Raw genomic sequence first — 25721 nt, forward strand, 5'->3', positions numbered from 1 at the left:
AAGTACTATTGGCTACCAAGCCTGTGTATTTTCTATGTGCTATTCTAGAACTTCCCACCTTCTAAAATATGAGAATTCCTTTTTAACACCAAAACACTCATGAAATTCCACAGGATATTTATTTTTAGCCTCATTAATTGAGAAAAGACATATGCACAAACAGATCTGTAGTTTCCTTGCACAATATCCCTGGGTCCCAGGCTTGGAACCATGACTCTATCTCATTTACCTATCTGCTCCTACTCTCCTTAGCAAGGGAAAAACCCTTTTTCTGGTTTCCTCTGCAGTGATCAAGTTTTAGTGCTTATTTCTAATATAACGGTAATTCAGAGAAAGGGGAAAGTTCTGCTATAAATCTAGGGCATTCACCTTTGTCCTGCTGTATGTCTGATGGTGGAGGTGAGGTGATGCAAGGCTCCTTCACTTCTGGAATGCCTGCTCTCCAGCTTCTTCCATCCAGAAAGGTTGGAGACACTTCTGCAGGTTTAAACAATAAATCCATAGCAGAATTGCCAGATTCTATCAAGAAAAGAAAGGCATAAAAAGATTGATTCTAAACTTATAAACAAGGTATTTAAAAGATTAATAGAACATTTCTAAATGTGAATATAAACATCTAAAATTACAGTGAATTTGGACTTCCCTGGTGGCACAGTGGTTGAGAATCCACCTGCCAATGCAGGGGACATGGGCTCGAGCCCCGGTCCAGGAAGTTCCCACATGCCACGGAGCAACTGGGCCCATGTGCCACAGCTACTTAGCCTGTGCTCTAGAGCCCGCAAGCCACAACTACTGAGCCCACGTGCCTGGAACCCGTGCTCCGCAACAAGAGAGACCACTGCAGTGAGAAGCCCACACACTGCAACGAACAGTCGCTCCCGCCGCCACAACTAGAGGAGGCCCGTACGTAGCAACAAAGATCCAACACAGCCAAAAATAAATAAATCAATCAATAAATACGTTTATTAAAAAAATAAATAAAATAAAATTACAGTGGATTTGGAGGAGGAGAGCTAAGAGACATAAGTAGGGGTAACAATGCTATATTAAAGAATTTTTCAAAATGTTTTAAATTTATTTTAAAAGTAAAAAAAATTATTACCTTGACCCTTAAAATTGTGCAGGGGAAGAGCATTAGTAACTGAAGCGGCCATGTAATGTAGTTCTGCAGAAGATGGGACTTCTAGACGATCGCTTTGCTGTTTGATACTATTATCATCTGAAGGCTCTTCTCTAACAGGTAATTTGTGTAGATCATCAGCTTCAATGTCAATCACATTTATGTAAGTGTGCCCAATCTGAACCAAAACACACAAAATCAAAGAGGGTTACATTCTTTTCACTTCTAGTACGGCCACTCTACCCTACCCCTGCCCCAGAAAGGTTTAATTCTCAAGGCAAGAAGAGCTTATATAAGCCTAACTTAGGGCAAACTTCAGGAAGTATGTGTGATGGTTTTGGTTTACAGTATTTGAGGGCACAATATTTAAATTTTAAACTAATTTTTGACCTTTCCAACAAATCTATGTAGATGAGATTTTTGGCCTCATTTCACCTATACAACTGAATAATGCAGATGACCATAATAAAATTTAGCACAAAGGTATTATTAAAACTTCTTATTAAAACTTCCAAATTTAGTACCGTTTCACTTGCTGAAGGTGACAGAGGTTTCTCTGATATTTCAGTGGAAAGTTTGAGATTCAGATATACATCTGGTGCCAAAAGTTGAGGAACACTGAAAGATTCATGTTCTAAAAATAAGAAAAATCAGGATAGTAAAAAAATCTGTAAATAGCTCTATGTCATTAACTTGGTAAGAAAAAGTTAGCAACAAACAACATTAAAGACATTTGTTGGACGGACTTCCCTGGTGGCACAGTGGTTAAGAATCCACCTGCCAATGCAGGGAACACGGGTTCAATCCCTGGTCCAGGAAGATCCCACATGCTGTGGAGCAACTAAGCCCATGCACCACAATTACCGAGCCTGTGCTCTAGAGTCCGCGAGCCACAACTACTGAAGCCCGCGCACCCTAGAGCCTGCGTGCCGCAACTACTGAGTCCACACACTGCAGCTACTGACGCCCGCGTGCCCTAGGGACCGTGCTCTGCAACAAGAGAAGCCACCGCAGTGAGAAGGCTGCACACCACAACAAAAAGTAGCCCCTGCTCGCTGCAACTAGAGAAAGCCTGCGCACAGCAACGAAGACACAACGCAACCAAAAAAAAAAAAAAGGATATTTGTTGAAAATCTAAGTAGAAGTTTCATAGGTATAAATAAATTAAAGCAAATTGTATTCTATTCTAAGGGCAAATTACTCTAGAATAATTCAGAATTGATGCATATTGACTATTGCTTTTCTCATATGAATGGCTCACAAGAATAATGAAATATCTAAGTCATACCAAGAACATGCTATAATTTCATTTTTCAATTTCAGATATATTAAGTCAGTTTTGCTTGTTTAAAATTTCAATAAAACCAGGCTTTAGGAAATTAATCATAACTAATTAATTTTTTTACTTTCCACACAGTTTCTTGTTGCTTGTTCGCTTGTTTAACCAGCTTTATGGAGATGTAATTCACCTCCTTTAAAAATGTACAATTCAGTAGTTCTTAGTATATATAAAGACCATAGCTAAATTTTACCACTTAAAATGTTTAATATCTTAATTTTACAAAAGCCATTAGCTTCTTATTCAAAACAATATAGAAGCCTGTCACAATAAGTCAGCAGTCTAACTCTGTGACTTTTGTCCTACAACTCTAATCTTATTTCCTAGCATTGTATTTTTTTCCCCTAGCATTGCATTTTTAATAGAACATTACTTTCAAATTTCACAAGCAAAATATAACTCGTTGCAATACTGAGTACTGGAAACTTGGCACCAAGGCTTGAATTTAAACCACGTGACAACCAAAAAACTAGAAAAAAAGGGCTTCCCTGGTGGCACAGTGGTTAAGAATCCACCTGCCAATGCAGGGGACACAGACAGGTTCGAGTCCTGGTCCAGGAAGATCCCCCTATGCCGTGGAGCAACTAAGCCCATGCGCCACAACTGCTGAGCCTGCGCTCTAGAGCCCACAAGCCACAACTACTGAGCCCACGTGCTACAACAACTGAAGCCCGCGTGCCAAGAGCCCATGCTCTGCAACAAGAGAAGCCACCGCAATGAGAACCCGACACACTGCAACGAAGAGTAGCCCCTGCTTGCCGCAACTAGAGAAAGCCCGTGTGCAGCAACGAAGACCCAATGCAGCCAAAAATAAATAAATAAAATAAATAAATTTTTTAAAAAACTAGAAAAAAAGAAAGTGAAAATACTTAAATTATCATTCTATCTCTATTAAATCAATTGATTGGTTTAACTGCTTTTTTTTTATGGGGGTCGGTAACTCCTGTTTCAGCCGTCATGCAGACATAACCTTTAACTAGTCATGGTGTTCTCAGAAAAAAAAAGAAAGAAATCACACCTGATGAGGAAGAAATGATTTGCTGATTTTTATGACATTCAGAAACAACTTCTTGAGAACCAGCATCTTTATCTTGTAGTCAATTAGGAGATTTGGGACAAAAAGAGAAAACAGAAAAAGGATTTCACAAGCACAGAAAAAATTAAATATACAAGTGCAGATTTTTATATATTGTGTATAAAACGTGGTAGAAAAGTAGACAGCTTAAGAATTTAATTTTTTAATTAATATGATAATTTTAGATTTTATTATTATTTATATCCTGGGCCTGATCACCTGAATGAATAACAAACTTCCAGCAAATAGGCTGCTGACTTTAGAAGACTACAGAGCAGTCAAGTACCTCCTAGGCTTTCTCAAAGATACATTTAAGAATGTTTCTCAAATGCGCACTCACCATTTGCATCAAAAAAAATCTTATTAAAAAAAAACTTGTACATGCTCAACCTCATTCAGAAAGAAATAAAAATTAAAATAACAGTTAGAGGCCTTTTTCTTTAATCTACCGGACTGGTAAAGGGTAAAAGAGTTAGCTAAATCATAGTGATGAACAACGACAACAAAAAAGGCTCTATGCAAGAAGTTACTCACTGAAGCATCATTCATAGGAGAAAAATACTGGAAACCACCTAATACATTCACTCATTACATTAATGAAGAAGTCTGTCAGGCAAAATTCCAAATAATAGCTCCTCCAACATTTATTTCCTCTATTTTTGGACACAGTTACATATATTCTTCCCACACTAAACCCAATCTAGTCCTTCTCTTCCTAACTCAACTTCAGTAGCCACGGCTTCAGGCCTCTCAATCTTAGGCATAAAATTCTAGTAAAGTCAATTATGGCACAGAGAACCCAAATTCAAAATGTTATTTCTACCAGGACTTCCCTGGCGGTCCAGTGGTTAAGACTCCGCTCTTCCAATGCAGTGGGTGCAGTTCAATCCTTGGTCAGGGAACTAAGATCCTACATGATGCATGGCGCAGCCAAAAAATAAAAAATTTTAGAATATATATTATTTCTACTGATTTAGGGTGTAGTCCATGGCATTTTTAAACAAATACCTATTACGTTTTAATAAAGTTACCATAAATTCAATTTAAAATTTAATTTTAGTTTAAAATGTGTAAAGTATATACCAGGGCTGGGGACAAGAAGCTGGGATGAGTAACTAATATCACATAATTTTATTCATTTATTTTTTACTTAAATATTTATTTATTTGGCTGCGCTGGGTCTTAGTTGCGCCATGCGGAATCTTCATTGCCATGTGCGGGACCTTTAGTTACAGCATGCAGGATCTTTAGTTGAGGAATGAGGGATCTTTAGTTGTGGCATGCAGGATCTCTCAGTTGAGGCATTTGGGATTTAGTCCCATGACCAGGGATTGAACACAGGCCCCCTGCATTGGTAGCGTGGAGTCTTAACCACTGGACCACCAGGGAAGTCCCTATCACATAATTTTAAATTCCCTTTAAATCACTGTTTTGAAAAAAAAGTTGAGATATATTAAATATTGCAAAATGTAATGAATTTTAAAAATTAAAGTGAAATAGCATTTTACCTGGGTCTGTATTTGTACTTGCATCCTGACATCCTTTAACTTTCTTTTTTACAGAGGCCATGAAATGCAATCCAGCTGAAGTATTAACATTATCCTGGAGTTTTTCTTAAATATAACAACAAAACATTGGAAGCAATCATTGAGAAGCCAATATATTACCAGGAGCCCAGAAGCAGAGTACCTAACTCAAGGGAGGTGAGGAATTCAGTGTCAAGATGTTACCAAAATGGACTTTCTGAGTGAAGTGGTATCTAAGTTGACCCTCACAGGCAGCTCAGTAGAATTAAAACCAAAATTGTGAAGGACTCTGTATGCCCAGGCTAGAAACCTATTCTTCTGACTGATGAAGATCCAGTAGAAATTGTTGAGCAGGCAAATGATATGGTCAGACTGATGTTCCAGAGAAACCACCCCAGCCAGTGTGTGGAAAATAAATTTGAGTGGATAAAATTAAAGTAAGGCAATCAGATAGATGAGGCTGCTGTAGCAGTTCAAATAAGTACCTAGTAATGGTGAGGAATAGAGGAGAGAGGATAAATTTTAGAATTACAACGATAGTAAAACACGCAAGAACTGGCTACTGACTGGTTGAGAGGGGGAAGGGGAAAGCAGAACTCAGAATAATGTGTGTTTTGATGTTAAGTTGGTAGTGACACAAATGGAGATAGAGAACACAGAAGAACAAACCAGTTGGTAGGGAAGGGATAATGAATTCAGACTGCACATGCTGTACCTGAGGTAATTTCCACCCTGGAGGAAACATTCAGCAGGAAGTAGAATCAAAGTCCAAAGACTATTATGGGAGTTTAGGTTTTGATGTGGATATTCCTGGGAGAGTACCCAGGGAGTCTAAGTAGAATAAAAGAGTATCAATGATGGCACTTGGTAGTATAATAAAAAATATTTATATTTGGTCTTTGTCCTTGGTTCCAGGAACAAAACTCCTTACACCCTTGGATTTTCCTGAGTGGTAGGAGTATGTTTTGTTATTCATGATGAGCCCCTTTTGATCATATCTGAGTTTAGGCTAATGACTCCTGGCAGGCCCCTAGATAGTTTCTGGATGGGTGCTGGTCACCAGAGGAACCAACTATCAGCCCCGCCTTACTCCCACCTCCACGGAAGGGAGAGCAGCTGGAGTTCAATCACCAATGGCCAATGATGTAATCAACCATGCCTATGTAATGAAATTTCAGTAAAAACCCTGAGACAACGAGGCTAAGGGGGCTTCTAGGTTGATGATTAAGTGGATGTGCTGGGAATTGGTGCACCCAGAAAGGGTGTGGGAGCTCTGTGTCCTCAAACCCCATACCTTGCCCTATGCATCTCTCCCCTTTGGCTGTTCCTGAGTTGTATCCTTTATAATGAAACTGTAACCACAAATAAAGTGCTTTTGTGAGTTCTAGAGTTGTTCTAGAGAATTAGTAAACCTGCTAGTAGGGGGCGGGGGTGTCATGGGAATCCCTGAATTTATATTTGACCAGACAAAAATGCAGGTGTTGGGGGACCCCATTTGCAGCTGGTGTCTAAAGGAAATAGGGAGCCTTTTGGGACTGATTCCTTAACCTCTGGGGTCTGTGCTAACTCTAGGTTATTAGTGTTAGAATGGAATTGAATTATAGGACACCCAGTAGATGTCACAGAATTGGAGAACTGTTGTTGTTTGGAATGACACAATATACATTCACTGGAGTACTACGCAGTCATTTTAAATGACATTGTAGAAGAATATCTAGTAAAGTGGGAAGATATATACCTTAATACTAGTATGTAAAAACAAGTAAGTTATAAACAAGTAGAGGAGGTATTCTTTTTATATATAAATATATATATATACACACACACATATATAATTTATAGATATATAGAGAGTAGGGATACTCAGAAAATAAACTCTAGAAGAATATTAACACTGGTTATCTCTAGACAGAAGGATTATTGGAGATTTTAATATTGGTCTTATTTTCTACTTGCATTTTCTAAATCTTCTCCAGTGAATATGTACCACCTTTGTGAAGAGAAAGAATGTTATCAAGAATGAAAAAGAAAATGGTTTTAAGACAAGTGCGTGGAAAAGAAGAACACCAGACAGATTAAGCAGCTGAGAAACAGAAGCTAAAAGGTCAGTGAGGAGACAACTGCTCAGCACGCAGAGGCCTGATGCTGGGTCGTGGCACCAAAAAAGGGAGGGAGCACCAGGCCAAGGATTATGTGAAGGAATGGGGTAACAGATGTGAGGGATAAATCAGGGGTGACTTCCAAGGTAAAAATCTTGTCCAATCAAATGAGTGGTGATATCACTAATGGGAAAATGCCAGTTTAAAATGTGGACATTGGGCTTCCCTGGTGGCGCAGTGGTTGAGAGTCCGCCTGCCGATGCAGGGGACACGGGTTCGTGCCCTGGTCCGGGAGGATCCCACATGCCGCGGAGCGGCTGGGCCTGTGAGTCATGGCCGCTGAGCCTGCGCGTCCAGAGCCTGTGCTCCGCAACGGGAGAGGTCCCAGCAGTGAGAGGCCTGCATACCACAAAAAAAAAAAAAAAAAAAAATGTGGACATGTTTTTTTTTGTTTTTGTTTTGGCCACGCCATGCAGCTTGTGGGATCTCAGTTTCCCGACTAGGAATTGAACCCAGGGCCACCACAGTGAAAGCCCAGAATCCTAACCACTAGGCCACCAAAGAACTCCCGTGAACATGTTGAATTTAAGGGGAAAGTAGAAAAGAAAGAGGGGGAAGATGTATATTTGAATGTCACCAAAAAAATTTAAGAGCTGAAGTCATGAGAGTGAATGGTTGCAGAGGCACAAGAGTGTTTGTGCGTATATGTGTGAAAAATACTGAAGAGAAAGGCTGGAGAACATGTACATTCAGTGGCAAGAAATGAATTGACCAATTCAAGAAAGAAAAGAATTTACTATCTATAAACAAGTTCTTTTTTCTGAACTGATTCCTTTACTTTAATGTACATGTATTTTCTATGATTAATTTGACTCCAGGCGTGTTCTCCAATAATTTCCTTTTAGGCCTTATATATCAATATCTTATTTGAGATTCTAATTAATTGCACTGCTCTACTATAGGGGTTGGTAAACTCTGTAAAGGGCCAGATGATAAATATTTTAGGCTTTGTGAACCATATGGTCCCTTTTGCAACAAATGGAACCTGCTGCAATGTGAAAGCTGTCATAGACAATGTGTAAATAAATGGGCATGCCTGTGTTTCAATAAAACTCGATTCACAAAAGCAGGTGTAATCCAGATCTGGTCTGTGGGCCATACTTTCTCAACCACTGCTCTAACGGATAACACATCAAAACAAACACATATACATACATACACACATAAACACCATCCTGTCAAAGATAACATGAAAGCAATTTGGTCTCATTTTTATCTACATATTTTTATTTTTATATTTTTTTCATATATCATAACTAACATTTTAACAGTGCTTACAACATACAACACTTACGTAAACATTTCTGCTTTTCCCAGTATCCCTGGGAAGTGGGTAGGTATCTACATATTTTTAGAAAGCTGATTTTAACTCTGAATGGAGATGTGACATTAATCATGCATATACATACCAAAAGGAATGTCAAAGTCTTCCAAAGGCTGGGAACCATGATGTTCTTGTTGCTCCTAAATGAATCCCCAAATGATCAAGTTATGATTAACTCAAAGACAGTCATTATTTTGAAAAAAAATATTCAATAGCTATGAGAAATGTTGATTTTTTAGGTATAGTTTAAAATCCTTTAATTCTAGAAATATTTATTCTATCAAATTATTTACTCTATCAAAATAACTCCACAAAGATACTTACGAAATTCACAAGTCAAACAATAAAAAAGAGGATTACCAATTTAATGCAGTTACTAAATTACAATATGCAATTCTCTCCTGCAAGACTAGCTTTAACTCACAAATAATATCAAAACTGTTCATGGACTCAACATTTTACTAAGTGCCTCTAGACATGTTCTTGAGGACTTACTGAAAAAAGGGTGCTAAGATTCAAGTAAACAAAACTATTTCTGTTTATTTAAACTCTTGTTGCAAATACAGGTAAATAGTCACCAAATTTAGAAGGAATGTTCGCAAAGATCTGATATAAAATATAGGTTGCATAACAAACCTATGTTTGGGAAATCCTAGAGGCACCTAAAAGAGTTAGGTGAAACTATCATAGGAGAAACCCAAATAACATGATATGCATTAAGATGTCATAGAAAAAAGGAAGAGTGATTTCAAATATAAGTCACACAAGCAGATGCTCTAAACTACAGTTTTTGATTTACCAACAAGTTGCTGTTCACATTCACAACTGTTTGTCTACTGTTGCACAGAGGGATGCAGCAGAGATTTATGTGCTTAATGATGTTAAGGTTCTCCTAGTCACAATCAGAAGCTTCCAGCAATCAGACGACTAGATAAAACACAGACATTCTAAACTCTGCGTACATGCAGACCAGGGAAGAATGTATTATAGGTTTTCTATACCTTGGGCTTCATAACTATTTCTGAATCATTATCATTAATGATGAAATCCTCTGGTTGGAAAGTCACACTTGGTTTTCTCCTTAGTTTCTCTGATCTTTTTTCTTGCAGCTCTCTTTCAGCTCGTCGTCTTTGTCTATTAAAAACAATAGTGTAAAATATATTTTTACTATTTTAGTAACATCAGTTTTTCATTTGTATCATGCTATGCAGTGGGACAGTTATCAAAATTTTGTCAATAAATTATTTTCAGTGCCATTTAATTAAATTAGCAAGATATTCTGGTAGAATACAAGCAAATATAAGCAGAAGTCAGGGACCCATGAAAGTTATTTCTAGTTCCTCTACTACTGAACTGACTTTTCTGTGTTAGTCACTAGAGTCCCAGGTTAGAGTTACACCTTTTAGGTAATTTTCAAATTCTCTTTTCTGCAGATTCTAAGCTGGCCCCAGAAACCCTACTGGATACCTCTATTCACCTATCTGAAAAAGTTAGGCAAACTCAGTCACCTCAGCAAGGAGGAAATCCCAGCAAGGAGGAAGGAGAGCCCAAAAAGTTAAGGGGAAAACTTACTTTGAAGAGGGTTTACCTGGAAAAGATGGAAGGAAAGACCATTTCTGGAAAGAGAGCACTGGTAGTAGATTTTAGGGTCTGATAAATGTGAAATTTTTAAAGTATTTTCTAAACTAAGTAATAATCTACCAGTTAATACATGTTTTGAACATCCATTATGAGTAAAACATTATAAATGCTCTTCATTAGAAGTCACAGCCTTGCTTTTTACATGCGCATTTCTTAGTGCCCTGAAACAATTCACATCACTGCTTCCTGTAAGAGTCTGGAGGATATGGTAAGAAGAATAACAATAAACGTTACTTCAGTGTATTGGACAGTATATGGAAGATTTCATGATATCAAATATTTGTGCTGCAAAAGATGACTGCTCATCCTGTTAGAGAAAAATGTAAAAAGAAACCTCTAGCCTATGAATGCCAGGAAAAAATTCCTTAATAAAATGTAAAAAATAATAGTATTTGTTTCTCACATTATAGGAATTTTTCTCATCACAAGATGTGTTCAAATGCATGACACTTGACAAGGAAACTGAATACGCAATTGTGTCAAGCTGGGAGGTTGAACCAGATAACTTCCATCTTATAACTATATTATTGTCACTAATAATAAACTTGCAGGTACATTTGCAGGTATATGCTCAAATAAAATTTCACTTAAAACTTGCCTTTTTTTACTGTCCTTTCCTTGTCTCAATTCAGATGATTCTATTTTGACTTGTAGAAGCTGGAGGTGTCCAGGACCGCCTTGTTCAAATAAATTATGCGTTAATTTTTGTTGCATTTGTTTAAATGCAATAAGGTTTTCGAGTGGAATAAGTTGTGGGTTTTGGTACTATAAGAAAAAAACAAAGCATAGTAATTTAAAATTACAAACCTCAATTAGGCAATATGTTAATAAAAAACTGAGAAACACATTGGTTTAAATTAAACTAAGACGTGCAAGAAATAGAACATATCAAAGAAAAACTGATTTGGACTGGTAAGACGAGTACGCAGATCTTAAAGTACAAATGATTTTAGAAATCATTTCCTGAAAATTTCAACTGGGCATTTTATTTCAGAAATTATGTTAAAAGTCCTCATTTTCTTCATTTCCTTTTCATATTAAAAATCTTCCTTCTTAAAATTATAAATGAAGTTATATAACGTCTAGCTTTGATTTAAAATTCTTTGGAATAGGGAGGATGCACACGGGTGGAGATTATGGATGGAACAGATTAGCAATATGTTGATAACCACTGATGCTGGGTGATGGTAACTTGGGGGTTCATTATACTATTCTAATTAAAAATATTTCTTTAGAACCTTCCCAAAATGTCTACTTTTCCACTCCTTTAAAATCCTTTCTTTTTTGTTCATAATACGTTCAGAAGAAAGGAAGGCACGATAAGTACTTTTTCTAAGGAATGACCATTTCTTTTCCCAGCACCATTTTCAAATCTTAAAAGTGTACCAGAGAATGAATTACTCAAATACTCAACTATACTGACTTACAAAACTAGAACCTAAACAATCTTAATTTCATAAATCAAAGGTTACAACTTTAAAGATGATTTGGTGGGTTTATAAAGATTTAATCTTTGTGTTTAAAGTATTTTAAAAAGATACAATTTTTTAATATGTAAAACTACTTACAGATCTGGGTCTAAATTTAACAATTTTAACCTGTAGTAGATTTGAAGGGAATCATATCACAATTGCTAGGAACCCCAAACAATGCTCTCTCTCTAGACAGACAGACAGATATACATACACATACACACACACACACACACACACAAGAACACTGGTCATTTTATTTTACTTCTTATTTCTTCTCTGAGCAGAATCTCAGAAACATCTTTTTGAAAGAGTTTAGAAAACTCTGGTACTGATACACGAAAAAGACCTAAAACCTTTAAGGTACTCCATTATTATTTTAAACCAAATTTTATATGTTGTTTTCAATAACAGAAGCATTATTTCTTTAAAAAGAAGTGTGTGGGCTTCCCTCGTGGCTCAGTGGTTGAGAGTCCGCCTGCCGATGCAGGTGACACGGGTTCGTGCCCCGGTCCGGGAAGATCCCACATGCCACGGAGCGGCTGGGCCCGTGAGCCATGGCCGCTGGGCCTGCGCATGTGGAGCCTGTGCTCCGCAACGGGAGAGGCCACAACAGTGAGAGGCCCGCGTACCGCAAAAAAAAAAAAAAAAAAAAAAAAAGAAGTGTGTAAGAGCTTTTCACTGAGTGTATATTTATGGTATGAAAAAGGCAGGACTGTGCTTTTGTATCACTCTGCAAAAATCATTACCATATTTTCTTGGGATAGACATGAATGAAGTAGTGATAGTCTTGGGTATTTGCTTTCTTCTGCTACAGTTCTAATAGGTATTGATGGAACTGTAACTGATGCTCTTGAGGCAGAGGAAAATACAGAAGGAGGTTTAAGTTGCAGGTGCAATAATGGAAGTCCAAAAGAATTCTGAGGAGATATCTCAAAGGGCCCGGGCTTAACATCAAACAGTTTTTCTGGTTTTATAAATGTTGCAGAGTCCTGCTGAGGTGTCAAGTTTTCTTGTCCAACATACTGATCCAAGTTCACATGCTTAGGAATTTCTGTAATTATTGTTTCTGCCCATTTCTTCTGCTCAACTGCTTTTTTTATGGCTTCAGTATTATACTGGCTCAAATTCAAATGGGACATTGAAGTAGTGTCCATTGCTCTCTTTGGCAAAGGAGGCTGGAAGAAATCAGATAATCCCCAAGCCACTCTTGGCTGTGGCGGAGGACTGAAGGGAACTTGAGGAACTCTTTCTGTATGGAAGGAAAGGGGCTTAAATTCAGGCTTGGGCTGAAATTGAAGCAAAGGAAAACCATCACCAGGTCTGAAAGTTTTTGCAGTGGGGATAAGTTCAGGTGTCTTCAGAATGGCAGAAGACGTGGACAAAAGGTGGAGGTGAGTATTTCCAGCAGGGGCTGGAGACAATGAAGTGGTTGGTAAGCTCTGAGATGCTGGAGTTAGTCCTCTATTCTGGGTTTGGCCTTCTAATTGACAAAAAGGAACATTCCTATGTGGAACATTCTGGAAGAGAAAAAAATATTATGTAATATTAAAATACATTACGAACTCCTACTTTTTAAATGATGTTCGATATGTTTTGGAGGAGGTGGAATATAATTACTAAATAAGTTACTTACTCAAATAACCAACAACTGAACTACTAGGACAACTTTAATGGTATTTTAAAATGCATTACCTGTAAATTTCCATTACTATTTTCATCAGATTGCACAATTCCTTTATGGCAGTGTGGGCTGTTCTTGCCAGGCTCTCTGGTGTACTCTCCCATGGGTTGTGGTTTAACGAAAAATCTCTCCTTCAGATTTCTACTGGTGTCTTCAACATCATTACTCCCTCTTGTGGGGTTTGATCCTTGGCTTCCCACCAAATGCACAGACTGAGACTGCTGTAGAAGTTGATGTATGTCTGGGAGGTTAGCAAAGGATGATCCTACTATTTGCATTAGGCTCATGAAGTTGATCTGTTGCAGCTAGGATAAAATAAAAATTAAAGAAACATCTTAAAATATAATGAAAAGAACCTAAAGAAGCAACAATAATTATCTGAGTATTCCAGAATAGTCATACTTCTGTCTTAGTAACTGCTGGAGCCATAAATGCTGAATAGGAAGCAGAGCTGGGAGAGATTTTTAAAAAAAAGGAAAAGAAGAATAGCTTCCTGTTTTCAAGGAGCTGTCAACTAGGAATATGAACCCCTAGTGAGACTTGGGACTATCTGTAAAGCAGTTTACATAAACATCCCTGGGACCATAAAGGAGTGGTCTGATGGAGTGGGTGAGGATAATTAAAGAATTCCTAAAATGGGTGTGTTGTGGCAGGGTTTTTCAGGAAAGAAAAAAAGCAGAGATTAGCAACAGGTGAAGAGAGAGGAGTTCCTGTGGAAGGGCTGACCGAGTGAAAGGCAAAGGTATGCACTGTGGCTGACAAACCTTGAATAACAAAATCACTTGAGGAGCATTTAAAAAGTCGCAATGGCCAGGTCACACCCTATACCAGTAAAATCAGAGTATCTGGGGGATGTGAGCCAGGATTAGTATTTTTTAAGATGACTAGGTGATTTCAATGTACAGAAAAGCTTGGGAACCACTAGCATGTACACTGGCTTAGATGGAGCAGGAAATTTATAGCTAATGAGAAGGGAAGTTAGTACAGTGGTCCAAACTGTAGCATGCACCAGAGCCACCTGTAGGACTTCTAAAAGCACTCTTTGTTGAGCCCCATCCCCAGAGTTTGATTCCAGTAGGTCTGGGATGGCAGCCTGAGAATTTGTGTTCCTAATATCTAAGTGATGCTGATGCTAATTGTTCAGGGCCCACACTTTGAGAACCACTGGACTTGTGAGAGTATGGTGGGAAAAGAGGGGAGATAAAAGCTGTCCATGGGGGTCTTTCAAGCCCAACAGAGGAATTTGCACTTCTTAAAACAAGCCAATAAGGAAACACTGGGGGTTTTTAAAAAAAATGTAGGTCCCTTCAATTACAAAAGAAATATATGCTTATTACAGAAAAAAAAGGATAAAAGAGAAAATAAAAATGATTCATAATCTTATTCCCAAAGATAACTAGTATTGACATTTTTTAGTGTATATCCTTTCATTCTTCGTATTTTTATTTTTTTATTATTTATTTTTGGCTGCTTTGGGTCTCCGTTGTTGTGGGCTTTCTCTAGTTGCAGTGAGTGGGGGCTACTCCTCATTGCGCTGCGCATGCTTCTCACTGTGGTGTCTTCTCTTGTTGCGGAGCATGGGCTCTAGGCACATGGGCTTCAGTAGTTGTGGCACGTGGGCTCAGCAGTTGTGGCTCACGGGCTCTAGAGCACAGGCTCAGTAGTTGTGGCGCATGGGCTTAGTTGCTCTGCAGCATGCGGGATCTTCCCAGATCAGGGCTCGAACCCATGTCCCCTGCGTTGGCAGGCAGATTCCTAACCACTGCACCACCAGGGAAGTTCCATTCTTTGTATTTTTAAAACATGACTGATATCATATAGTATACAAATTTGTGCCTGAAACTTACTGAAGATTTTAAAGCAGGAAAATAAGAGTATTAAAACAATATCTGGGGAAAAATGTCTCAGAAATGCATATATGAGACAATGGAAGTATGAAGTTCTAAGAACCTACGGTTGGCTACCGCTGTAGAAATAGCAAGTAACTGTACTGACATACAATGTGGGCAAAAGAGTCAAGAGGGCATAGTAAAACACTGGATATGCATAGTGAAAGAAGGTAAAGATGACTCTCTAAGACAGTGATTCTTAATCTTCTCCAGAATTATCTGGAGAATTTGTTAAATATACAGGGCAGTGACCAGCAAAGTCCCTAGGTAATCCAAAAAACAAGTTTGACAAATGCTTCTAAAACTTTAAGCAGGTAAAATAGGTCATGCTAGTAAATAGAAAAGGGAAAGAAGAGACTCAGAAGAATAAGAATAAAATCAGTTTCAAAAAGTTCCATGGCACAGTGCGACATGCTGAAAAAGTATTTCCATCAGGACCCATAGTTCAAAGATTTTTTTTTTTAGTATAAACATCCCAGCAACAGCACATGGGGAGCTGTCACGGAGGGCATAGGTCTCTACTGGAGGAGGGGTGTGGGCAGGGCATGAGGAGGGGTATGGGCATGCTAGGAGGATGGGAACAGTCCTGGCTGCCCCACCGTGGGATGTGTGAGGGTCTCTGGCCAGGCCACAGTCCACATGGGAAGACACCAATCAGTCACGAAGTCATGGGAACGCCACACAAGCCTGGCTGTGGGCCCAGGCACCACACAGGCGCATTCACTGTTAAACTATACAGGATGAGGCTGTACATGAGTTAATTACAAAAGAGTCGCATTTATAAAAATCTGTACACATATTTGAAAAACTCACAAAATTAGTGCCCAGAATTATCCATATAAAAATGGTATACTGGGGCTTCCCTGGTGGCGCAGTGGTTGAGAGTCCCCCTGCCGATGCAGGGGACACGGGTTCGTGCCCCGGTCCGGGAAGATCCCACATGCCGTGGAGCGGCTGGGTCCGTGAGCCATAGCCGCTGAGCCTGCACGTCAGAAGCCTGTGCTCCGCAATGGGGAGGCCACAACAGTGAGAGGCCCGTGTAACGCAAAAAAAAAAATGGTATACTGCATCACATAAAAGGATATGAGGGCTTCCAGGGTGGCGCAGTGGTTAAGAATCTGCCTGCCAGTGCAGGGGACATGGGTTCACACCCTGGTCCATGAAGATGCCACATGCTGCAGAGCAACTAAGCCCGTGAGCCACAACCACTGAGCCTGCGCTCTAGAGCCCACCAGCCACAACCACTGAGCCCGCGTGCCACAGCTACTGAAGCCCGTGTGCCTAGAGCCCATGCTCCGCAACAAGAGAAGCCACTGCAATGAGAAGCCCATGCACTACAACGAAGAGTAGCCCCTGCTCGCCACAATGAGAGAAAACCCACGCACAGCAACTAAGACCCAATGCAGCGCAAAATAAAATAAATAAATAAAAAAGAAAATTGTATGATTAAAAACAAAAAGGATATGAAAGTGAATGTAGAACACATGAAGAGAAGATAAGATCTGAGGGAAATTAATGTTTAAGGAATAAAACAGAAAAGGGAAATATTTAAAAATTGTTAGTAGACAGAGGAAAGGATAACCAGGTGAGAAAAAGATGATGGAAGGCAAAGTGAACAATACCTTAAAATGCAGCTGACAATTTCAAACCAAGCCAACATTTGGTTTGGAGATGATAAATGTGATGTGACAGGCTGTGTTAGAAAATAAACTTTGCGCACCTTTGAGCAGGGGCCGCTGGTCTGGTTTGATTATCCCCCACCTCACTTTTGTGAGCAGCTCTGCCTCCCCAAGAGCTCAGTAAAAAAAAGTCGCCATGGGAAGTAGGGAACTCAGCCTAGACTCTCGTCCCTAGAGTTAGGACTTCTGAATAACAAAGCAAGAGTGCCCAAAGCAGAAAAGCCCTGCAATTTAACTTTAACTCGTCTGTCTCTGGAAGTTTGTTCACATTTTAAAACCTTACATATATATCATGTGTAGACTTACTTGTTTATATGAAGATGTGCTTACCTGAACTAATTTAAACATTTCATCTTGGAGCATTTCCCTAACAGAATCGGAATAATGTGATAACTGAGCCCTGGGTTCGTTTCTCTGGGCTGGCTGAGCTGTTGGCCCAGGTGTTTGTGAAGCAACAGTGACTCTATTTGATACCAAAGGCGGAGCTGAGGAAGATTTATCTTTACATGCAGAGATCCGTGCACTATGTGGAAGCATATAAATAAAAAACACACATTAATCAAGAAAGAAACAAATTAGATGTCTATGAGCTGAGTATTTTGATCCTACTTTTTAATTCTACTTTAAAAGCTTTCTGGAGGTTTTCAGGAAATTTAAACTCTAAAGCCGATCTCACTTTATCCCTCAGCCCCCAGACACATTTGTCATCAGCACAGTTATTCATCCAAATGCTGTAATTAAGGGACATGTAATGTCTAGTCAGCCATGGTCCCCTCCCTATGGTGTTACAACCCAGGACAGTTCTCACGTTCATTTTACTTGCCTGGTCCCTACAGGCAGCTGAGTTTGAGACCTGTGCAATCATTCTGATTAGGTGTACAGAGTATGTAATTTGGCTTAGGAATATATTTCTTGGACTAAATTTAATGACCCAGAATGGATTTAAGAAAATTGTGGAAAGTATGGGTTAAAAAAATGTTTAATTCTAACATGGATAGAGCAAACTCCTGTCATTCTTCATTAAATGTGAAATAACAGTATTGTGAACATTTCATTTCCAAACAGAGAGTTGATATTAATAATTAAACCCTGACAAAAATGCTTATTTAGAAATAAAAGTTAAAAATCAAAGTAAGTTTTGTTTTATAAAATGATTGTTTGGGGATGATTCCTTAAAACATAGAAGGGACTCAATGTTGTACAAGCAAATCAATTTTATAACCTAAATTAGGGAACAGGCACTATCATGTCGAAATAAACTGATCACTGTCTCTATAAAGAAAATAACACATTAAACTGTGTTTATATTTATTTGGATTTACATTCATTCCCTTTCAGCAACAACATTTGCCTTTTGTCAAGCATCTCACAACCTTAATAACAAAACTATATTTGGGAAATCCATAAAAAACAGGCGTTACAACTGACTTGCCTATTTTAAGACAACTTTATTGGCCTTTGCTTTCAACAAATAACAAGGAGATAAATTCTACTACTGGAGAATTTTTTTAAAGCAAATTTGTGCTATATCATTCTCCTATTTCAACACGATTTGTAAACACTAAACACACTGTTCAACTTCTGTAAAATAAATACAGAAGGCAACTGGATGACTCTTTTCTATGAGAGAATTAGAAGCATTTCATATGCTATTAGAGATCTGCTAGAGGCTGAAAATGAGCAAGAACTACATCTTTCAATAATATATCCACTACTTCTTTTTTCCAGAAAAGACTTGTTCTAAAATAGTTCCTGCATGTCTTTAAAACACAACTGTTAGAGGAAAATCTTTTACTCTCTTAGTTTTTGGTCAAGATGTTAGTAATTATTTCAAAATGGTATAGTAGGCATCATTTCATTCTCTTATCTATTTGTAATTATATCAATATGGTACAGTATGCAAAAATTCTCACCTAGAAACTTCTGAACTTGTATCTACACCAAATGAATGAGGAGTGATGTGTTCTGGATCTATAAAGCCTTCGATCATACTATAATTAAAGATTAATAATCAATTAGGAAGCAAGATATTCTTCGCATTACCTAAGGTCCAGGTGATCTAATGCTCCACAATCTAAGAGTCTAAACATCCTCTAATCTTCTGTAATGCTTAGCTCATAATTACAATCTATTTACATCTGTCTCTATAGCAATAGTAACAGATTCAAACAAAAGCAAAGAGTATGTCTGGATGGCTTTAATATACGACTTGAACACTATTAAATGCTTGGCAACAGAAATAATATAATCTAAAATGAGCGGAAATGAAGTTAGCTGGGACCTCAAATTTTACCTAGGAAGAAGCAGACACTTTGCTCAGGAACACTACAGAGACCATTATCACATCTGAAACTGTAATGACTAGTTTTTTATTAATAGAAATATCTATATTACTTGTAAAGGCACAGGACATTAAACATATTTTTTTGTTAATTATCCACAGAAGACCCCAACAAAAAAGAAGAGAAAGAAAATCTAATTATGTTGCCTCTCTTATCTGAGGTAATTCTAAAATTCTAAAACATCAAAAATTCTAAAAATTAAGAAATCATGCCCAAACTGCAACAAATGAAAACTGCCTGCAGCTATCCTTGAAGCAATAATAAGCTAGCGGGCTTCCCTGGTGGCACAGTGGTTGAGAGTCCGCCTGACGATGCAGGGGACACGGGTTTGTGCCCCAGTCCGGGAAGATCCCACATGCCGCAGAGCGGCTGGGCCCGTGAGCCATGGCCGCTGAGCCTGCGCGTCCGGAGCCTGTGCTCCGCAACAGGAGAGGCCACAGCAGTGAGAGGCCTGCGTACCACACACACAAAAAATAATAATAATAAGCTAGCAAGCAGAGTATGTGTCCATCAAAGCCCTATGGACAGTGTGCAGTAATCATACCATAACACTGAAAGATTATACATATATGACTCATAATGATTCTTTACCTGACCCATGAAAAGTGGAATTAGTATGGAAAGGGAGTACCCTAATTAGCAGCTGAATAACTCTGGTATATTCATAGCTATATTTTACTTTAAGGTTGATAGTGACAGGAGAACAAAAAGCATTTTAGACATCATTATTTATTTCACTCTACCAAGATTTAGAAGTATAGAATTTACTAAAAATCATCACTACCATTACTATTAAATTGAGGTTACAATTTCACTAGGAACACAGTATCACCATAAAATATATATTGTCAATGATGAGGAAAACAAAAAACCCTCTTCATCAAGTGAATCCCAGATGAGCTTTGAAAGCTTTCCATACTTTTTCCCCCTTACCCTTTCTGTTCAGTTGATTTTTCCTCCATACATGTCTCTAACAGTTCTTCCCTTGGACACTGAACCTCTCCTGTGGAATGCTGTTAAAATTAATAGTACCCAAAAAGAAAATAGGTGAAACAAACAGGTATTACTGTCTTAGGTATCTTGAGTTTCACATTAGCCATTCGCCTGGAATAAAAACAGTCTAAAAGCAAGTGTGAAACCAAACATTAAAATGTACTCCCAGTCCTGCTCTGACTAGACCTTTATACTGTGATGCCTTTGGCCCATCACCCTGAGCCACTGAGCATATTAAACTACAAAGACAAATGATGTCACTAGAAATCATTTACAATGTATTTGTAAATTAAATTACACACACATCACTACATAAGTAAGTACAACTGACCTTTGAACAACACTGGTCTGAACTAAGGGGGTGCACTTATATGCAGATTTTTTCAGTAAATACACTACACCATCTGGGGTTGGTTGAATCCGCGCCAGGTCCTGGAACCAATCCTCCGTGAATACTAAGGGATGAATGGATGAGGATTTTTGACTGCATGGGGGTCAAAGCCCCTAACTGCCATGTTGTTCAAGGGCCAACTGTACGCTGTGAAAACAACTAGAATATCAGAAAAAAAAAAAACCATCCTTCTTAAAGGAATTGTTTCAATAATTAAAGATGTCTGTGTTCTACCTGGAAATCCAGAGTATAGGGTTTTGAGAAAAGAAATAATACATAAAAGTGCATGTATGTGTAAAAACTGCACACTACTGCTGAATTATACATTCTGAATATGGAACACTTGCATCACTCTTGATTAAATTAACTTACTATAGCAGTTTATGAAATTAACATTTCATTGCCTGAAATTATTAGACATCTAACTAATTATAGAATTTCAGTGGAAGAAAAATGCTGCATGGCTACACTCTACAATCCACAGTACACTTTTAAGAGAGAATAGCCTTGGTTGGATATATTGAATAAAACACTATAGTGTTACCATAGCATAATTTAAGTAACTTTATCCACTACTTATAGACTTACTTCTTCTAAATGCTGCGGTAAGGTCTGCATCTGCATGTAAGACGCAATACTGGGACTTTTAACAATTCCAACAGATTCTTTGGCATCCTCTACACGGAAACAAGAAGGAAGAGAAAACTGACCTTTTGAAAAATAATCAATTTTCTTTTTAGAATGTTCAGAAATATTATAGGAAACAAATATAATAGCAGAAACATTTTCTATCCTCCTTACAAAAATATCTTTAAACACCTAGAGACAACCCCTCTTCATCAAGTGAATCACAGGTGAGCCTTGAGAGGCCTCATATCAGTGTGTATAACTCCATATAAAGCTCTGAGAGTTTCTGTTTTAAAGAAGACTGCCAAGGAAAGGTTCATAGAATTGGTTCACAGCAATGAGGAGACCCATAATAATTACACAGCAAGGCAAAAGGCCTCAAAATTGTATAGTCAGGTTATAAGTTAATATGCTTAACGTTTCATAAATATTAACTACTCTTTAAATACTTGGCTTTAGGCTATTATAAACATGCCAATTTAGATGTAAGACTAAGTTATCTCAGATAATCATTCAACAATATCAAATTAGTAAGGTCAAACAAAAAGATTAGCTAAATGAACTGACCTTCATAGTCTGATGGGTATATATCCATTTCCTCCTGTGCAAAAGTTTCTACTTCTAAAAGATCCTCCTCAGTATCTACAAATACTTTTTCAGTATCATCAGTGACAGAAATAATTTCATCATCGGTTCCTTTTATTTCGGGATTTTTTACTTCAGTTGGCATGCTACTGACAAAAATTAAGCAGCTAAAATTATAACTCATTCTTGGGAACAAAGAGCTTGCTTTCAATTGATTCAGTTTATTGAGAAAGAACAAACTAAGCTTTCGTATTTATAAAGTTTGTTTTTTAACCATGTATGGCAAATACCAGAAGCTTAACAAAAGGTTGTTCAATAAGTAATTGAATGTCCCGTTTTTATTTATTCAAAGGATCAGAATAATTTCGACTTTTCTAAATTTGCCATTCTCACAAAGGAATCTTCCTGCTACCAAGGCTTCAGCTTTAGTATTCAAAGATACATTACTTGTAGTATTACTTAATATGTAAAAATGGATGAGATGATTAGTTCAACTTCCTCTGACACAGGAAATCAATGAACATAATAAAGGGATCTCTTGGGATGAATTAGCTCCTCTCTTACAAGATATAAGCTAGACCAACACGTAAAGAAACAAAATTTGTAATGAATTGTTAAAGTACTTCAGAAAGCACTTGCTTACTACTTCTCTAGTTCAAAGAAATGCTCATTTCTTTAACCTTCAAGGGTTCAATTCTCCTTTAAGCCCAAACACCATCAAACGAGGTACTTGAAAAGGAAGGTATAATCAGCAACTTACTTTAAGATACTTTGACAAGATTCATTCTGATCATTTCTTTCCTCACTCCCACCTTGAGTGGATACTGCAACAGAACAACCAGCATCTGTTTTATAATCACTCTCTATATTGGGTCCATTCTGAGGCTCAGGGTAATTATTCTCTAGCACCTAAAACAAACCATTTATAGTACTTAATATTCATTACTGAATCCCTTACTTTTCATTACATTTTTAGATTATTAATACTTTCTACAGAACTTCTCCTGATTAAGTCTCTTATTCATTTACCAAGTATTTACTGCATTTCTAATACTCAATATTTGATGATGAAGCAATGACTATCTTTATTCCACCTAGAAAAAATAAGCTTGACTACCTAAAGAGTATTCAAAAGAAATCAGCCTTACAAACTTGAAAGGTATATCACCAGTGTTTTCAGGCCACAGAACAATAGCAATAAAAATGTAAAGTTGCTTTCATTTCACTCTCTTTACAGTTATAAAGACATTTAGTAATTATTTCAAAATGACATAGTGGGCAAAAATATATGCAGCTAAAAATACAAGGGATGTATCTCTTTTGTTTTACTTAGAAATTTAGGTATGTATCACCTAGAAACACTTAAAAATTTCCATGACAACAAATATCACAGTATCTTCTAGACTACCTTACAATAACAGAAACTGATCTCAAAAAAAGGAAAAAAAAAACACAAAAAGAAAACATAAAACAACAAAATTTCTTCAATCCAGAATAAACTAGTTTAAAATGAAGGCAATTCAAAATAGAACAAATGAAGAATTAAAAAGTGTGGAGGGGTGTTGACCAAGATGGCAACACAGGAGGCTCCTGAATTCTCCTCCTCTCACAGACACACTGAACGTACAACTACACACAGAAAATTACCACTGAAAGAAATCCAGAAACTCACTGAGTGACTCCTATACATCAGGGGAATAAGAAAACACATGTTGAAACAGGCAGTTAAGGCTGAAACACAATCTGACCATAAACCCCAACCCTGGAACAGCGCCCTACAAGCAGGAGGGAACTTCTAACTTCCAGCTTCTAAAAAGCAAAGGGTTTCGACCCTACATTTAGTGCCCAGACTTTTAAGACTCCTACTTGAGAATCAGGCCCCCAAAACACCTAGCTCTGAGAGCCAAAGAATCTTGTATCCATGAAACCCACAAGACTATAGCAAACAAAGATGCAGTTATTAACAAGTGTGTGAGCACTCCACTGCAGCTATCCCCACAGGGCTTAGCACAGAGGGGCAGGCAAAAACAGCCATCTCTCAGTCTTCCCCTGGAATAAGTCCATCTGCATACTTTGTAAGCTGCTGCCTGGGGATCCCGTGCCTGGCTCCAGCCCTCCCCAGACACCAGGGAAGCCAAAGGACACCTCCTCTATCTTCTCTATCTAGCCTGCTCCAAGTCACCAGTATCTCCCTAGAAGGAGCCAGTACGCGCATATGTTGCCCCAGTTTTTGCAGCTGCTGACTGAGGGGGAGGTCCCTGGACCACCTGCCTCTGATAGCCAGTACGGCTTGTATTCACAAGTCCTACAGGACTGTAGCAAACAAAGAAGCAGTTCTTAATGGGTGCAGGAATACCCACAATGGCTATACACATGGGCCCAGACCACAGGGAGCAGGCAAAAATACCCATCTCCCGGTTACTCCCCAAGAAGGGCTTAACTACATACTTTGCCACATGCTGTCGGAGGGTCTGGCTTCCAATCAGCCTGCATCTGGTGCTAAATGTGATCTACCCCTCTGGGACACTGACAGGTCTTCGCATAACCTCAATTACTAGGAATCACGAAGAACAAAGGAGGCTTAGATAATCACAAAGGTTTCAGAGACAACCAAAAGCTCAAGCCAGGCTAACTGATGAGGTTCATCTCCTACATAAGACCACTCTGTTCAGACTGGGCGATGTGGCTATTTTATCTAATGCTCAGAAACCAACAAAGAGGCTCAAAGAAAATAAAGAAACAGAGGAATATGTTCCAAACAAATGAATAAGATAAATCTCCAGAAACAGATCTTAATGAAAGAGATAAGTGATTTACCTGATAGAGATCTAAAATAACAATCACTGAGATGAGGCCAACAATGCATGAACAAAGTGACACTTTCAAGGAAGAGACAGAAAATACAAAAAAAGTACAAAACGTAAATTAGAACTGAAGAACACAATAGCTGAACTGAAAAAGTCACTGAAGGGATTCAGTAACAGACTAAATCAAGCAGAAAAAAGGACCAGAGAACTCAAAAATAGGGCAGTGGAATCAAAGAAGCAAGAAGGAAGAAGAATAAAAGAGTGCAGATAACTTAAGAGACCAATATATGCATTACAGAGGTTCCAGAAAGAGAGAAAGGGGCAAAAAGCTTATTCAAAGAAATAATGGCTGAAAACTACTCCAACCTGGGGAAATAAACAGACATCAGATCCAGAAAGCCCAGAGAGTTCAAAAATAACATAAATCCAAAGAGACCTACACCAAGAGACAAGAGTTAAAAACAAGGAGAGAATCTTAAAAGCAGCAAAAGAAAAACAATTTGTTACATACAGAGGAACCCCTATAATGTTATCAGTAGATTTTTCAGCAGAAATTCTGTAGTCCAGAAGGGAATGGCATGATATATTAAAAGTGCTGAAAGAAAAAAACTGCCAACCAAGAATACTCTACCCAGCAAAGTTGTCCTTCAGAATTGAAGGAAAGATAGTTTTCCAGACAAGCAAAAGCTGAAGGAGTTCATGACCACTAAACCAGCCTTACAAGAAAAGTTAAAAAGAGTTCTTCAAGCTGAAACAAATAGATGCTAATTAGTAGCAAAAAAAATACGAAAGTATAAAACTCATTGGTAAAGGTAAATATATAGTTAAATTCAGAATATTCTAGTGTTGTAATGGTGGTGGGTTAAACACTCATAACTCTACTATGAAGAATAAATCACAAAAGTATTAAAGATAACTATAACTACAATAATTTATTAATGGATACACAATGTAAAAAGATATAAATTGTTACATCAAAAATATAAAATGCAGGGAGAGGGGTAGTGTAATAAATATGCAGAGCTTTTGTATGCATTCGAAGTTATCAGCTTAAAACAGACTATTACA

General features: G+C 38.0%; 1 protein-coding gene across 18 annotated transcripts in view; it reads right to left on the bottom strand.

Moving 5' to 3' along the window:
- Positions 1–25721, bottom strand: part of CPLANE1 (ciliogenesis and planar polarity effector complex subunit 1) — a 128814-nt gene that overhangs the window by 57032 nt on the left and 46061 nt on the right. For 14 of the 18 annotated variants that reach the window (XR_016392627.1, XR_016392626.1, XM_089908766.1 and 11 more), the window contains 16 exons: positions 22607–22755; positions 21829–21995; positions 21223–21311; positions 20184–20263; positions 18822–18899; positions 17239–17431; positions 13352–13645; positions 12406–13176; positions 10783–10949; positions 9545–9677; positions 8629–8683; positions 5043–5147; positions 3478–3549; positions 1645–1754; positions 1103–1298; positions 370–519 (listed from right to left, as the gene is read on the bottom strand). Coding sequence is in view for 16 of the 18 variants with exons in the window: in XM_089908766.1 (XP_089764892.1) it covers positions 370–519; positions 1103–1298; positions 1645–1754; positions 3478–3549; positions 5043–5147; positions 8629–8683; positions 9545–9677; positions 10783–10949; positions 12406–13176; positions 13352–13645; positions 17239–17431; positions 18822–18899; positions 20184–20263; positions 21223–21311; positions 21829–21995; positions 22607–22755 (2809 nt within the window). In the remaining 2 variants the exon portion in view is untranslated. The remainder of the gene's footprint in view (positions 1–369; positions 520–1102; positions 1299–1644; positions 1755–3477; positions 3550–5042; positions 5148–8628; positions 8684–9544; positions 9678–10782; positions 10950–12405; positions 13177–13351; positions 13646–17238; positions 17432–18821; positions 18900–20183; positions 20264–21222; positions 21312–21828; positions 21996–22606; positions 22756–25721) is intronic. The other 4 variants (XM_022599055.3, XM_022599074.3, XM_022599066.3 and 1 more) reach the window with 4 other exon arrangements.

Source organism: Delphinapterus leucas, chromosome 3 (assembly GCF_059928025.1).
Source record: "Delphinapterus leucas isolate spDelLeu-1000000601 "Yukka" chromosome 3, BTC_Dleu_Yukka2, whole genome shotgun sequence".
NCBI lineage: Eukaryota > Metazoa > Chordata > Mammalia > Artiodactyla > Monodontidae > Delphinapterus > Delphinapterus leucas.